The sequence below is a fragment of the Carassius carassius genome, chromosome 40 (genome assembly GCF_963082965.1).
Source record: "Carassius carassius chromosome 40, fCarCar2.1, whole genome shotgun sequence".
Taxonomy (NCBI): Eukaryota; Metazoa; Chordata; class Actinopteri; order Cypriniformes; family Cyprinidae; genus Carassius; species Carassius carassius.
In genome coordinates, this window is record NC_081794.1 from 22,071,181 (window position 1) to 22,088,074 (window position 16,894).

Genomic DNA, 16,894 nt, shown 5'->3' on the forward strand with positions numbered 1-16,894 from the left:
CTGTCTTGGTAGACGTTCATGTGCTCATCAAGGATGCATTTATTTGGTCGAAAATACAGTACTATTGTGAAATTTTATTATAATAACTCTTTTTTTATATGAATCTATTTTAAAATGTAATTTATCCCCGTGACAGCAAAGCTACATTTTCAGCATCATTACTCCAGTGTCCAGTGTCCTTCAGAAATTATTCTGATTTGCTGATCAAGAAACATTTCTTATTGTCATAATTTGGCAAAAGTTATGTTATTGTTTATATATATACAAGGATAATTATTTATATAAATAGAAATCTTTTGTAGCATTTTAAATGCCTTTACTGTCACTTTTAAAAAAGTAAATGCATCCTTGCTGAATAAAAGTATTAATTTCTATAAAAACGGACCTTAAATATTTGATCAGCAGTACCCTGTTTAACCCAAAAACCCAATAAAATTTGTCTTGTACAATGTATTTATATCAGTGGACCAAAAAGGCAGAATCTCATTTTTACTGATGCTCATATGCAGCGGAAATACGTCTCATGGAAGACTGATCAGAAATGTTATGTGGATCTTCAGACAAGTGGTTGAAGTGCATGGATGCAAAATAACACCTGAATGAAAGAAAAGTGAGAGAAGGTGAACAAGAGACGAGCTGAAGCACATCGAGTCAGTGTGGCAGCACTCGTGTATACAAGCTTCACGACAAGCACATCATGTCTCTCCCTACTCTTTCTGCTGCTCTGAGAAAAGACTCCACATCTCTCTCTGCATCTTGATTGAGTCCTTGCTAAGCAGCACTGTTCCTGTCAGCAACACTGAGTAACACGAGCCCAAGCACGAGCTGGGAAAGCCACTAGGGAGAAACGACAAGAGCTGACTCAACACGGCTCTGTGTAACACTGTTTACAAACCAGAACAAAACCAGGGACACAATACACACAGCAGAAATAAGATCTGCAGCTGTATAGATATCAGGCCTGTCCGTTTAAACATAAGCTAATTAATTACAATATGCTGATTACTGAATCAAATAAATGTCAGTTACTCAGTTGCAGAGAAAAGCCCCCCAAATAAAAATTATTCAATTATTATAATAGCAAATCATAAACAGTACACTACTGTTCACGTTTGGGGTCAGCAAGATATTTAATTATATTAAAAAAATAAATAATAATAAATCAGTTATTTTGAACTTTTGATTCATTAAAGAATCCTGCAAAAATGTATTATGGTTTCCATAAAAATATTATAAGCAACACAGCTGTCTTTAACATTAGTATAATTATGAAATGTTTCTTGAACACCAAATTATCATGACGGATCATGTGATGCTAAAGACTGGAATAATGATGCTGAAAATGTAGTTTAGCTTTTCCAGGAATAAATTGGATTTGAAAATATACTGTAATAGAAAACAGTTATTTTAAAAAGTTGTAATATTTCACAATATTATTCTTTTTGCTGTATTTTAGATCAAATGAATGTAGCCGTGGTGAGCATAAGAAATTCACCCCAAACATCTGAGCTGTAGTGAATCAATTTTTTAAAATTAATTTTAATAAATCACAATAATAAACTGACAGCCCTAATATAAATACATTTATTTCTGGAGTTTGAAATGGTCAACTGTTGTCATGCATTCAAAATAATTAAATGCAAACTCACCAAACTTCTAAAGTTTTTTGGATTTTACTTCCCTTTGTGAGCATCTCTTCCTTCATTTAAATATAAAAAGGATATTCTGTCAAAGCTGGACAGCATTTGACAGGGAAATCGTGTATCAGAGAGAGCGTTTCTTCCATTTTTGAGATCTATTCACTCTTTCTGACGCACTGCCAAAGAGAAACCCAACTCATCCCTGAAGGAGGCGTTGAATTCTACAGCCGAGTGGCTCTGAAAATGACCGCCTCTGTATCTGTAGATGTCAACGATTCATGTGCTAACACTCACTGCTCCTACAATCTGACTGCAATCTAGTGCGAAATTGCGTTGTTAAAAAGTCCAATGCTCAAGAACACTCATGAAATGTTGACAACGGGCTCAAAAACCAAACTCTTTCTGAATGATTATTGATCGAGCAAAGCAGTTCCGACTTATTATACTTTGATAATAAAATGATTATTATGTACATCAGGTGCAATTAGGCAAAAACAAAAAAATCTGTAAACGTCTGCATTTACACAATAATTCCACATTAATTATGTACAAATATGCATTGCTTTGCTGAGAAAGTCTTTGGACAGTGTTCTCAAGTCTCTTACTTCTCCTTTAAAACAAAACAACATAACCAAATTCAGTCTCGGACGTTCTCGATTGAAGTCCATCTTGTGATTTTTACACTTCGAGGTCCACAGTCTAGGTGTCTTTAGCTACATCTGACGTAAAGTCGACCAATATTTTCACAAATATATTTTCACAAGACGATTCTCAATGTCACCAAACCAAATAAGTTAAAGTTGTACATCGAGATCACAAAGAACTTCACAACACACAGTTCTCTTGGGTCTTGTACAAAATGTAAGCCTCCACACCACAAGGGGGCGATATAGCAGTGGTGCGAGATCATGCTACACTGAGCTCTCATCTGGTTGGATGTCCAACTGTGTGTGTTTCCTCTTTTCTAGAATCCTGTTGAGCTCCTCGGTGAAAGAGTGGTAAAGCGGAGACGTCATTTCCGAGTCCGTCTGCCTCAGGAGTACGTAGCTATTCCCGTTCATCTTTCTCAGCACGCTAGGCAACGTGGCTGACAGTCCGTTGGCGTACTCTGATGCGGGCAGGGGCGGCGGCATAGGAAGTGGTGGCGCGGGCGGAGGTTCCTTACTAGGTGTGGTCTGGATGTCCGCTGGAATGATCTGTAGAAACTCTCCGTCCCTTGACATCGCTCTGCTATGGCCCTCCGCTCTGCCATTGCAGTGGCTTGAGATGGTTTTGAGCTCAAAGTGCGAGCTCCTCTTTCTTTCGGATGCAGTTGTTATGGACAGTGCTTGCTGGGAGTACTTTCTGGCAGTGGGAGAGTTGCGTGCACAGAAGCTAACATACAGGAGGACCACCGAAAGAACCAGGCAAAGCCCGCCGAGAACAGCCACCAGAGAGATATACATGGCCTCCATGTGTCTGTAGGTCTGTAACTCCGGTCTCGAAGGCAACTGAGCCGGTGGAGGCGACAGAAGCTGCTCCGCAGGAACACTGGAAGGACTCAGAGTTGGCGCAGTTGTGGTGGTAAAGAAATTTTCAGGTAAAGCCGTCGGGCTTCCTGAGAGATGCGATGCAGGGGGCAGAACGGGTTGGACTTGTACCATATAGCTGCGAACAGGAATCCAGACGCCGTTCTCTACTGCGTAACAGCGGTAGTGTCCACTTTGCTGGTTTTGAGCACCAATGATGAGGAGTCCATCAGTGCCAGTGCGGTAGCCGAAGTCTACGCCGTAACCTAGCAGCTCCCGACCGTTCAGCGTCCAGTGAGGGGTGGCCAGGTTAGAACGGATCTCACACTGTAACAGCACATCATCTCCTGCCATCACTGCACGAGTCCGGTGCATGACGAAACCTGACAAAATGTAAGACATTATTAGTCTACGTTTGAAAGTCACCTGACTAGGCTGCTCAGAAGTTATTCACATGCAAACACACCATCGCTTGTAATGTTAGTACAGCCTCTGCTTCCCAACTGGACGTCCTGGATGAGACTGGACCTACGGGAAACAGAGGTGCACTTATTAAAACCATTACTCGAAGCATGCAGAAGATAACGTGAATGTGTTTTGGACACTGTGTCTGAAAATTAACACCAGGAGACCAATGAAAGTAAAAATTGACTTTAGCAAGAAAATTAGTCACTTTATTCACCAGTTGGCTGTTAACTTTATTAGGAATTCTTACATTATGTGGTTTAAATCACATTGTAAGAACAATAGTCTGACTTTCACTGATGCGCATCTTCTAACAACTTTTATTTATCGGAGATTTAAGACACCTAAAGTTGATAATTTCTCAATATTGCCCATTTGTGTAGTTCTATTTAAGATTGGCTCATAATTGTGACTCAGTGACTTTCACTTTTTTAACATAAATATGCAAAACAAACATCTACATCCACTGACATAAGAACAAATATATTTGTAAAAGAATTATGCAAAATAAGTTTAATATAAAATAAATATTTAAGAAATATTACATGTAGTACTATCAAATGATTAATCGTGATTAATCGCATCCAAAACAAAAAATGTTGTTTACATAATAAATGTGTAGGTATTGTGTATATTTATTATGTATATATAAATACACACATATACATGTATATATGTAAGAAAAATATGTTACGTTTATATATTAAATACGTTTATATATGATATAATTTATATCAATATTAATATATTAGTGCTGTCAAAAGATTAATTGCGATTAAAGTTTTTGTTCACATTATGTATGTGTACTCTGTATATTTATTACGTATATATAAATACACACATATACAGTATATATTTTGAAAATTTTCCATGTATATATTTATTTTCATATAATTAATAATATGCATAAATATTTTAAATGTATAAACTTAAATATATACATGCATGGATGTGTATTTATATATACATAATAAATATACACAGTACACACACATATATTATGTAAACAAAAACTTTTATTTTGGATGCGATTAATCGTGACTGATCATTTGACAGCACTAACTACATATGATAAAAAAAATCCAAAATTAAAAATATGTATATAAAAATATATTTAAATTTTTTTTTTGGAATGCACTATATTAAATATACTATATTAAAAATTTTGAAAATTATTTTCATATTTCACTAATTTTATTAATACTGCTTTGTAAAAAATAAATGAGTACAAATAGACAATGCAAAACAAAAACATAACTACAACTAAAATATGTATGTATGTATGCTAGTTAATTTTGGTATAACATCAATCACAGCATAAAATATATCCAATAAAGATAAAAAAAAATCTAATTTTAAAAAAGCTACTATAGAAAAAATATACACTATTTGAAAAAAATATATACAAAAATAAGCAGAGATCATATCCAATATCAGCCAATAAAATTTAATAATAGTTTCTGATATTGTGACATTACATTGTGCATTCATTTTTCTTAAATCACCAGCCATTGCCAGAAAAATTACTTTTAGACTGTGGTAACAGTATGTATAAATGTCTATTATTAAAAACACCAGATGTCTGCTTTTACCTGTTAGCATAAGCCGCTATATCAGCACACGCTCTACCATCCCAGCCACAGAATGGATCTCGTGCAAACACACAGTCATGACAGGAGGTGTAGCGCTCACAGGATGACAGGGGTACTTGCACCACTCCAGAGGCGGCGCTCACATAGATGCTGTTCTGTTGAACAAAAATGGACAGCATAAGATTTGTTTGGGATCCATAAGCATTTGTATTATACACTTGGATTAAATGCTAGTTTTTAATGTTTACTATTGTAGGTGCATCATGGGCTACCTGTTTTTGTGATATCACCATGTCATTGATTGGTTGTTTCTCCTCAAAAAGCTGAAGCTCCTCGATGATGTGAACACGGTCTCTGATCTTCACAGCCCTGTGTAACCAGCCCTCATCTGGAGAGAAGCACAAAGTTTCAGGCTATGAAACCTAATAAAGATTTCAAAATATAAAAAAATACTAATTTTACAACAGTTTTCAATTTTAAATGAATGCTTTTCTTCTGAACTTTCCATTCGTCACAGTATTCTTAAAAAATGTATCACAGTTCCCATAAAAGAAGATAAAAAATCTGCTTTTGGATCACAGAAATACATTTAATTTTACAATATATTTAAATAGATAATAGTTTTTTTAATTGTAATAATATTTCAAATTGTTTGTACAGTATTTTTGTTCAAACAAATGGAGCTTTGGTGAGCATAAGAGACAACTTCTTAACATTAAATCTTACCATCTTCATATCACAATCAAAAATCAATCAAGATTATCTCTTTAAACTCAATATCAAATCAATAACTAATAAAGGAAATGGACCCTTACCTGTTCCAATGAAGAGCATGTCATAGACACATCCATCCAAACCCACAACCTGCTTTACAGCGATCTTAGTGTAGTCTGCCCCCCTATGGAGCAACACGGGACGTCCTCCCACAGGCTGGATCTGTCTGGACATTAAAGCATGTCTCTGAGTGAAATTCAGTACGTTGTCAGGGAGATCCCGGGAGGAATTTATGAGCAGGGCCCGATGCTGATCAGTTATACACTGAAGAGAAACAAGGCCACTGTTACATAACATTCTTCAGAAGAGTGAAAATAGAAACAATGCAATAAAAGTCCCAAAGAGCTGTCCTACTTCTACATTACAGATACTAGAAGGCAACAGTTTATAGGATTGCTTTGATTTAGTGCATCTCACCGAGCCAGGCCTCGGTTCTGGAACTTTCCCAGTGTATTTCCTCCATTTGGTGTCCTGTAGTTCCATGTACGGCCCGTCAAAAGCTGTCTGGACATCTTTGAGTGAATAGTGACACACTGCAGACATCTTAACATTTCTCCTGGCAGTGAGAAAGAGAATGAAATAAGAATGATGAGATCACATGGTTGAATTTTAAATGTCATTTTTTTTCACTACATTTATAATAATGATAGCAGGAACAGTTTTATTTTGTGATTTGTGATTAATCAGGATATAGATACTGTACATCATTTTAAGTTATTGTAACATTTTAGCATATTAGTATCATATTTAATGTTGTGACTAGAATTATAAAATGTTGGGCCAGTTGCATAAACTGCATAGACTAGTCTTAAAAACTGTAATCATCTCATTTGCTTTCTTAAAGACTGGTTTATAGTTCTTTACAGTCAATTACAAAATGGTAGCTTGGCCCAATCTGAAACATTAAAGAGAGACTAATTACCTCTTACTAACTTTGAGTCGGTCAAACTAGTTCTTACATAATGGCTATGTTTATGAAACCGGCTCAGTGTGTATTTTATTGTTCATTCTAGTCTGATGCCTTGCCACATGCACTTCCATTGTACACAAATATCTTATGCACAATTGTGTCAAAATTGTTGTCTGTTGTAAGTCAACAGCATTTCATATATTCTGTCAATTTAAATTTAACCCAGAATATTTCTTTAGTAATTAACTGTAAATAAACACTAAAGAGTCTGAAATTTTCGCATGCATTTTTCCGTCCTTTCTTCTTCACCCTTTCCTATAAAAATGCATGCTCTGGATGTGAAAATGCAGAAAATCTAACCTGAACCGAATTATTTTTAATGACAGACAAAAGTTTTGGAGGCAGTGTATAAACGTGTTTGACACAACATGAGGTCTTATTTATTTGAGAAAATTTCGTACGAAGTGTGCAATGACCTTAAGTCTGATATCCAGAGTGCCAGTGACACCACTGTGGAATTGCAAACATTGCTAAAAAATAAAATTTCTACATGCTGTTGGGCAAATTTACTGATTATTTACTAATTCATTTGTGTGTGATGGATGAAGAAGAAATCAACTTGTCATATTTCAAGCAGTGTTGTCTAAATTTACAAATGACATTCATTGAACCTGTATCCTTATGGAGAAAGGTAGAGCTTATAAAGCACACGAAAACAAACCCATTGCATTGCAGAGGGGCATAACTAACATACAAAAAAAAAAATGATGTTATTACTCCCTTCAGGCTGATAAAAGGGTTTGCCACTCAGTGCTCGGTCCTGTTTACTACCCGGAAACTGGTTTGATGGGAGAATTTGGTCACCAACTAGTCTGTAGACATTTAAAGGACAATTTAATGTAGCATGACTCTGCATACTCTCTCTCTCTCTCTCTCTCTCTCTCTCTCTCTCTATCCCGATTCTGCCAATTCAAATATTGGCCCAGTGCCCTGTGTACTACTGTGAGTGTCCCTGCTATAGCGAGAAAAACACATGGGAATACATAGAGATGGCTCTCATGCTAAAATCCTTTAGTCATAAAAAATGTTGAGAATGAAGATAACAGGGTCACATGCTAGAGGATTAATGCTACTTCAGTTCACATCTCATTTAATGAGACTGCAGCACCCCCTCTCACTGTAAAACATTTCAACCCACTAAAACTGAAGGCTAATGTTTAATGGCAGCCTTAAATTAAGCAAAATCATAGTGGTGCCAAAATTATAACTTGAAGTGATAACATCACATTTGACTGCTTTGAATTACTATCTATCTATCTATCTATCTATCTATCTATCTATCTATCTATCTATCTATATCTTGCCTTCCTAGATCAATCCTAGATTACATTTCTATTTTATTTATTTTAAATTATATTTCACTACATTCAAGTTCAAATTACAATTTTGCATCCTGTTTGTTACCATTATTCACATTCAGCATCTGAATTGGAATTTAAAAGGCATTCACAACTCAATTCTGAATGGTACACAGCCTTTTGCAGGTTCACAAATTCAATCTCAATGAATTTTCTCACCACTCGAGGCCAAAAACACCATATAAGACACTGTCGTGTACGCTGCTTCCCTCGACGACAAAAACGCTGCGTAGCACGTTGAAATAAAGCTCATAATCAGGAATGGCGCACACCAGTCTGGCCTTGAGAAAGGACGTCCACTTCCTCTGAAGAGACCTCTGCCCTCCAATGTCCCCCTGTGAACGTAAAATGAAAAAAAAAACAACTGATATGAAAATCAAAGCAAATTACATATAAAATTATGGCTCATATTTATTAACTCAATAGTGTAGTAGGAATGACACGATATACAACCCGAATTCCGGAAAAGTTGGGATGTTTTTTAAATTTTAATAAAATGAAAACTAAAAGACTTTCAAATCACATGAGCCAATATTTTATTCACAATAGAACATAGATAACATAGCAAATGTTTAAACTGAGAAAGTTTACAATTTTATGCACAAAATGAGCTCATTTCAATTTTGATTTCTGCTACAGGTCTCAAAATAGTTGGGACGGGGCATGTTTACCATGGTGTAGCATCTCCTTTTCTTTTCAAAACAGTTTGAAGACGTCTGGGCATTGAGGCTATGAGTTGCTGGAGTTTTGCTGTTGGAATTTGGTCCCATTCTTGCCTTATATAGATTTCCAGCTGCTGAAGAGTTCGTGGTCGTCTTTGACGTATTTTTCGTTTAATGATGCGCCAAATGTTCTCTATAGGTGAAAGATCTGGACTGCAGGCAGGCCAGGTTAGCACCCGGACTCTTCTACGACGAAGCCATGCTGTTGTTATAGCTGCAGTATGTGGTTTTGCATTGTCCTGCTGAAATAAACAAGGCCTTCCCTGAAATAGACGTTGTTTGGAGGGAAGCATATGTTGCTCTAAAACCTTTATATACCTTTCAGCATTCACAGAGCCTTCCAAAACATGCAAGCTGCCCATACCGTATGCACTTATGCACCCCCATACCTTCAGAGATGCTGGCTTTTGAACTGAACGCTGATAACATGCTGGAAGGTCTCCCTCCTCTTTAGCCCGGAGGACACGGCGACTGTGATTTCCAACAAGAATGTCAAATTTGGACTCGTCTGACCATAAAACACTATTCCACTTTGAAATAGTCCATTTTAAATGAGCCTTGGCCCACAGGACACGACGGCGCTTCTGGACCATGTTCACATATGGCTTCCTTTTTGCATGATAGAGCTTTAGTTGGCATCTGCTGATGGCACGGCGGATTGTGTTTACCGACAGTGGTTTCTGAAAGTATTCCTGGGCCCATTTAGTAATGTCATTGACACAATCATGCCGATGAGTGATGCAGTGTCGTCTGAGAGCCCGAAGACCACGGGCATCCAATAAAGGTCTCCGGCCTTGTCCCTTACGCACAGAGATTTCTCCAGTTTCTCTGAATCTTTTGATGATGTTATGCACTGTAGATGATGAGATTTGCAAAGCCTTTGCAATTGGACGTTGAGGAACATTGTTTTTAAAGTTTTCCACAATTTTTTGATATCAAAAACCTGATATCAATTAACTTAATTAATCACTAGATGTTCTCCCAGCTGAATCTTTTCAAAACTGCTTGCTTTTTTAGCCATTTGTTGCCCCCGTGCCAACTTTTTTGAGACCTGTAGCAGGCATTAAATTTTAAATGAGCTAATTAAGTGGATAAAAGTGTAAAATTTCTCAGTTTAAACATTTGCTACGTTATCTATGTTCTATTGTGAATAAAATATTGGCTCATGTGATTTGAAATTCCTTTAGTTTTCATTTTATTAAAATTTAAAAAACGTCCCAACTTTTCCGGAATTCGGGTTATACATAATATGTGTATAGTCTGCAGTTCTTTTAAAGCGAACTCCTCAGGGACATGAGTCACACTAAAGTAGCTGTAAAAATATTAACAAATAATGAACACAATATTGCCCCATCTTACAATCTAATGGGATGTGACATAATTGAGTTTAAATGATAAATTACGATTATATAGCTTATATATATATATATATATATATCACACCACAATCCCTGTCAACTGTCAAATCAGAGGTATACTGAGAAGGAAAAAAATATTATCTGGGGAATTTCTACCAAACCACCCCATGGCTTTTTGCATAATGCACATATTCCCTTGAGAATAGTTCACATGCACCAAGCACTGCAATGTGAAACTCTCCTGAATTAAACATTCAGCTTGAAATGACGCAGTTGTGGGCACAAAAAGCTGTCCTAAATGTGCGAACAGCATTCTGCTCAAAAACATGCTCCATCTGACTTTAGTAGTAACATGAGGACCTTCAGGCTAATTGTGGTGTCAGTTCACATTCAGGCGAGGGGAAGAAAGACCAGAACGGAGGATGGATCAAATTTAAGAGTAAAGGAAATAGAGCCTTTTGTACAGTTTCTCCATAACAAAAGTTATTAGCGATGTTGTCACATGATCTAAGTATCAGATATGTGTTTCACTGAAAATGACAGAATGTCCTTCTTTTTATTTCTAAAAATGTACACTGTATATACATACAAACTATAAGGATATATAGTATGTATGTATAGACAAACAATGTCAAAGTTGAAATGAAGAGAAACAGATTACAAAGGAAAAACAGAGAGAATGTACAATGTTACATATGCTCATGCAGGCTGAGGAAGACATCTGGGGCAAAATAATCATTTCCCTCCTGCTCTTTATTGCAATTATCACAGCAAGGCATGCTTTGTTAATTTGATAGGAAATATTTTCTTAATTAATATGGAATGGATTTATGATGTGTAAACACTGAAAAGCAATATTCAGAGTAGCTTACATATAATTGCTATTTAGACTTTATTTGTGAAAAACACATTTCTTCGACAATTTTTTTTAAGGGTTATAGCATGGTGATCTATAGGGACACTTAGTATTAATAGTTTGTTGCTGTACTTAATTAGTAATTCGATTAACTTTTATTGTTGTTTTGTGCACTAATCTCTGTAAGGGTGATTACTGTTCCCCTTGGTGAACCTGCTTAATTAAAATAATTTCTCACCCACTGAACACAAGTCAACAGAAGATGTTTAATGTAGGGTTGGCTAAATTTTGAAGACAAATTGGACTCATTTAAAACAATATCGTCAAAATGTTCTTTAATATCTTGATTGAACTTACAACAAAACTTTTGTTTATTGGGGTGAGACCTATCTATTTAAAATGCTAACAAAGTTTTTCACAACCACTACTAATTTTATTAAGTTAACCTAAAGGCTGTGAACTACTTACTAAAAACTTTTGAATTTTTTTCAGTGACGGTCAAGACATTTACAAGATTAGTAATGCTATTTCAAATAATACCGTTAATGTTTCCATGTGACACTGAAGACACTGTAGTAATGGCTGCTGAAAATTCAGATTTGCAATTACAGGAATAAATTAAATTTTATAATATATTTAAAAATAGAAAATCACAATTTTACTGTGATTTTCGCCATTCAGTCTTGGTGAACATAAGAGGCTTCTTTTTAAAAAACATTAAAAATACAACCACAAACTTCTGAACAGTAGTCTATAAGCATGGATGTGTACGTGTGTGATCAGCCATATAGGTGTGTGTGTGTGTGTGTGTGTGTGTGTGTGTGTGTGTGTATGTGAGTGCGCATGCAGTGTGGCCTACTTTGGACTGGAGCCTTTTTCCCTCCTAACTCAGTACGTCAAACAGTAAGGGACCTGACCTGCTTCACAGAGCCGTTAAGTGTTAGCTGCAGAGTGAAAGCAGGTGTGAAATAAATGAAGATATAACGGTGAGGGGAAAATGCTGGGTGGTTTATCCGATCAAAATGAAGACACTAAATGAGATGAGAGTAATGCAGGTGGGAGAGCATGTGTGGGAGAAGGAAAGCGAATGAGAGAGATAGTTTGGGTAGTGGGGCTTTATCTGCCCGGCAACAGTGGCAAACCATAGAAACTCCAGGAATGTGTGGCGACATGAGGTCAGACTGACACTGTCATTAGACTCTGAATAATTTTAGCTTATTTGAATTGTACTTAGGAGTGAAAATGTCTTGTTAATGCAAATTTGAATACCAGATTTGAAAAATACAGATCTGTTCCTCTTCAAAATATATCCCAAACATTACCTTACACACACGGGCCACCCTGGCCACTTTGGTCTGGCTGGAGTAAGCTGTCGGTTCTATGTTTCTCTCAGTGAAGAAGAAGTAGAGTTTGTCATCATCCCCGATGGAGCTGTTGATGCTCTCTCGGAGTAATGCTGAGCCGACAAAATCTGACTCTACGAGAAAGCACAACAGCATTAACTGCTGCCCACACCACAATGGACCAATTATGGGTCTTACAGATATTATTGTGTGTCTGAGAATTTTCAAAGTACAGTGTTTATTGATTAAAATATCGTGACTCTTTTGGGATCTTGCGTTTTAACTGGATCAAAACTTTTTGCCTAAAAGTACTGAATTATTAGTGATGCTTACTAAGGCAGGAGTGCTATTACTTTTTGATTCTTTGAGTAAAAAATGGCTATGACTTTTTGACCATCAAATAGCAATGTGTTAAAAACCACAAGTAAAAAAGCACATTAGTAACCATTCATATTCTTCTTTTTCAAAACATTTTCAACTAACCCAGCAGCCAACTTGTTGGGGAATCGTCTGTCCGCAAGTTGGGGAAGGGAAAGTTGCGTCGTATATCAGGGATGTTACGAAACTCATATTGGGAGGCAGAGTACATCTCACCATCTGAAACAGCAAATCTTATAGGTCACACTAGATGAAACCTTCAAGTTATGGAATAAGCTTATGAATCCAAGTCATTTACCTGTTATGAAACCAGTGTAGCCCTTAGTAGGGTCATAAGGACATTTCTCCTTTCCCTCCTCAAAACGAGCAAAGGTAAAGCGTGCCACATCCTGAGCAAAACATGAAGATTTATAAGCACCATGCTCAATCTTTTGTTAGAATATAAAACATTCCTGATCACAATTTCTTTGCAATATGAAGTTCAGAATGAGAGAGGTAAACATCTCACTATGTAAGCACAGCGTGGTCTGAAGGCATGCGTCCCGCAGGTGTACAGGTGAGTGTCATTGTATCTGTCCAGGAACCGCACATGATTGTAGCATTCAGTCTGTGATAAAACAAGGAAGAATTTATTATAGAACTCTTTAATTTTCAAAAAACAAAAAAAAACGTATGCAGTACCATACGCAGACTTCTGTGTAGAGAACCAATAGCCAATAGTCAAAAATGTTTATTATTGTTTAAGAGTCCTATTTTGACCCCCCTCATCAGAATACTCCATTTGAATAGTCGTGGCAGATTGTAGATTCGGGAGTAAAATGCCCACTGGTATGATTGGCTAACAGATGTTTGACAGCCTGCGTCCTTCACATATGGCCGCTGCTGTGATTTAGGTTAAAATGCATAAATACTCAGTACATATCAAACTGTACAAACAGATCCAGCAATAGTAACCACGTAATAAAACAGTTACTCACACTTGTGTGGTGCGACATTTCTGTCAGATCCAATATAGCTGGCACAGCATCATCTTTTAGTTTCAATGTTTCTTAAAATCTTGTCAAATTGTGCCCTTGTTTATAAATGAATCCGCAGTAAAATGAAGTGAACAAAGGACCAAGTTGTTACTGCCGCAGTCTGGATCTTCATTTAAAAAAAAAAAAATTCACTCTTTCCTAACATTGGGATCAGAAGTTAGGCTGTTTTTCCACAACTTGGCACTATAAGGCATCTTGTTGTCTTCAGAGCCATATTTATGGTTTGAATTTTGCACAGACCTGCATTCGCCTCCCTTTTTATTTGAATCAGTGCATGAATCAGTGGGTGGGGCTAAACAGGCAGTGATTTTTGATTTCTCATTTCATGACCCCTTTAAATAAAATAAATGTTTCAGCTAGTTGCAAAGGCAACATATCAAAATAAACTTTTTGATTCTTATTATTTATATCGGTAAAACTGTTTACCGGTACTTTTAGATTGCAGTTTATGCTCTCATAAAGCATCATTTTTGGATTATATTGGATAATATTTTCCTCTCACTCTCACTTCTTTACACTAAAACCACCATCAGTTTTGCTTTTGTCAAGAAAATCAATGTTCATCTTGTTTTGTGTCAAATGTGCACAAGAACCTTTGAGTATGTGACATATGGTTTCCTAAATGTTATCTACAGTATGTATCACAAAAAAGTATACCTTTTCATTCTTTAGATGTGGTTTACCATTTATATATCCATTTGGAAGTAACATTTATCCAAAGCAGCTTAAAGTGAATTCAGGCTAATACATTTTTCCAGTACTTGTTCCTTGGGAATCATTCACATGACATTGAGTTGAGCTGTGGGATTTATGTGAGGATATCCTACACATCAAGAATGGCAATACCTGATTGTTCTTTCCTTTGCTCAGGCACTGCTTCTTCTGTTCTGCAGATGCTGCCCATTCAAGCTGTTATACAGACATGAACAACAACTATGATCAGTCCAGCTGCATTAGGAAGAGGAATGAAACATATTGAAAATATTGTGACAAAGGCAGAACTCACAGAAAGAGAGATACTGGTGTCAGAGATGTTAGAGGTGTCCAGTTTGTAAATGGCCTCTCTGGCCCCAACATACAACAACCCTGGTCCGTCCTCCAGTAACAGAGAACTGTAGTTCACTGCAGCTCCACGGAAATGATTACAACCCAGCAGCCCTGCGAATGGAGAAAGAGACCCAGTTAGAAAAACAGGGAAAAACATGACTAAATCGTGCCAACAACAGAGACCCACTCATAGCTCTACACTCATTTGTCTATTATTGGAACTATTTGAACTGGGATAAACAGATGGAGAGCTAAATCATTATCAGCAAGCTATGAATAAACTGAATGGCTATAAAGAAAACATGACCATGAACTGCATTAATGTGCCTCTGCTTTAAACTAAGATCAGACTTCACTGTAAAAAAAAAAGTACAATATGCTGGCACAATAAAAAGGGTCAGAGAAAGCAAAAAGGTGCTGTAAAAAGTCCTGAATTTATAACACTTCCTGTTTTCATGCGCAATCATAATGTGTCTTTCTGAGACACTGATATATTTGGGTGGTTTGCTTCCTCAAATTAAGGGCATAAAGTAAACCCAGACACATTCTGAAGGGTAAAGGACTTGCACTGCGTGCTGAGATTTCCTGCCCCATACTGAGAGATGGGTGGGCTATGCTGATGAGACTTGGCAGTATTAGGCCAAATATCAACCATGGTACCCCTCAAATGCCCCTTTCTTACCTCTCAAAACTCCCATCCCCCCCAAACACAGTGCTAAAGTCAGCATCAGCAACAATCTACAGTAAATCCAGCATGCAAGCATGGAATACCAAGGTATTTGGGACTAGAATTTAAAAGAGAAATGTGCCCCATCATATTTTCCATTATATTTTTAAACAAAGTACAAAAAGAAACATTTGTTTAAAGACTTCACACCAGAATAGCATACCTAAACACTCGGAGAGACGCCGCTACTATATCATCAACACAAAACAAATAGTGTGACTAGTATATTCCTGATTACAGAATGAATAGCACTGATTGGTGAATCAAAAGCATACAGAGAGTCTCTTTCAAGGAAAATCTGATTTTTGCAGCACCTCTGAATGCTTTTTTTTTTAATGGGGAAATCCTGAAATCTCAAAAACTGCTTGCCATACTTACATTTAAAGAATATTTCAAATTAGCAACAAACTCTTAGATAAATTGTCCCATAAATGTTGTTTCTTATGCTTAAATAGCATTAAAAAAGCTTCTATTTTAGGTTGGTCCAGCGAACGCACTTGTGCAGCCCTAAGTTTATGTTTCTATAACAACCAGAGCCTCTAACAGCAACTGCATGACATGATGACTATTAACAGCTGATTGGCTCTTTTTCTGTAAGGCGTTGCTTTTTCCACCATATTGCCAGTAGCACTTTTTCCCATTCATAATAACATGACTGCACTGTTTTGGTATATCTACAGTTTCTAATACAGAACAACCAGTGTTTTCATATTCCCTTATGAGCTGGTTCTTCTTAGTGAACCAAAACCATAGTAGTAGTAGACCGATTTTCTCTTGTGTTTTATTTTTTATTTTTTTATGAATCAAAAGCATACAGTGCAACCAGTGTAGTCCAGTTTCCGACCGAAACAGTTCTTTTTAGTGAATCAAAAACGTAGACTAACCAGTTTAGTCCAATTTCTGAACAAAGACATACAGCACAACCAGTAGTCCGATTCCAGTGTTGTCTTCTTACCAAACAAATGATTCAAGACTCAAGATTTTTATTTGTCACATACATGGTTATATGGAGAGCATATGACCAGCAGTGAAATGTAAGTAAAAAATAAAAATAAAAAATGTGATCAGTGCAGACAATATATGTTTAAAAAGAGAGAGCAAAAGAAAGTTAAAAAAGTA

At 36.6% G+C, this 16,894-nt stretch overlaps 1 protein-coding gene across 2 annotated transcripts in view; it reads right to left on the bottom strand.

The window, feature by feature from the left end:
• Positions 1–1,566: 1,566 nt before the first annotated feature.
• The window catches only part of sema4gb (sema domain, immunoglobulin domain (Ig), transmembrane domain (TM) and short cytoplasmic domain, (semaphorin) 4Gb), a 35,960-nt gene continuing 20,632 nt past the window's right edge, over positions 1,567–16,894 (bottom strand). For both annotated transcript variants that reach the window (XM_059532611.1, XM_059532612.1), the window contains exons 3-15: positions 15,008–15,159; positions 14,848–14,910; positions 13,473–13,571; positions 13,263–13,353; positions 13,070–13,183; positions 12,566–12,720; positions 8,467–8,642; positions 6,397–6,535; positions 6,021–6,243; positions 5,478–5,593; positions 5,206–5,360; positions 3,615–3,676; positions 1,567–3,531 (exon numbers count right to left, since the gene is read on the bottom strand). In XM_059532611.1, the coding sequence (XP_059388594.1) occupies positions 2,552–3,531; positions 3,615–3,676; positions 5,206–5,360; positions 5,478–5,593; positions 6,021–6,243; positions 6,397–6,535; positions 8,467–8,642; positions 12,566–12,720; positions 13,070–13,183; positions 13,263–13,353; positions 13,473–13,571; positions 14,848–14,910; positions 15,008–15,159 (2,525 nt within the window). In that variant the 3' untranslated portion in view covers positions 1,567–2,551. The remainder of the gene's footprint in view (positions 3,532–3,614; positions 3,677–5,205; positions 5,361–5,477; positions 5,594–6,020; positions 6,244–6,396; positions 6,536–8,466; positions 8,643–12,565; positions 12,721–13,069; positions 13,184–13,262; positions 13,354–13,472; positions 13,572–14,847; positions 14,911–15,007; positions 15,160–16,894) is intronic.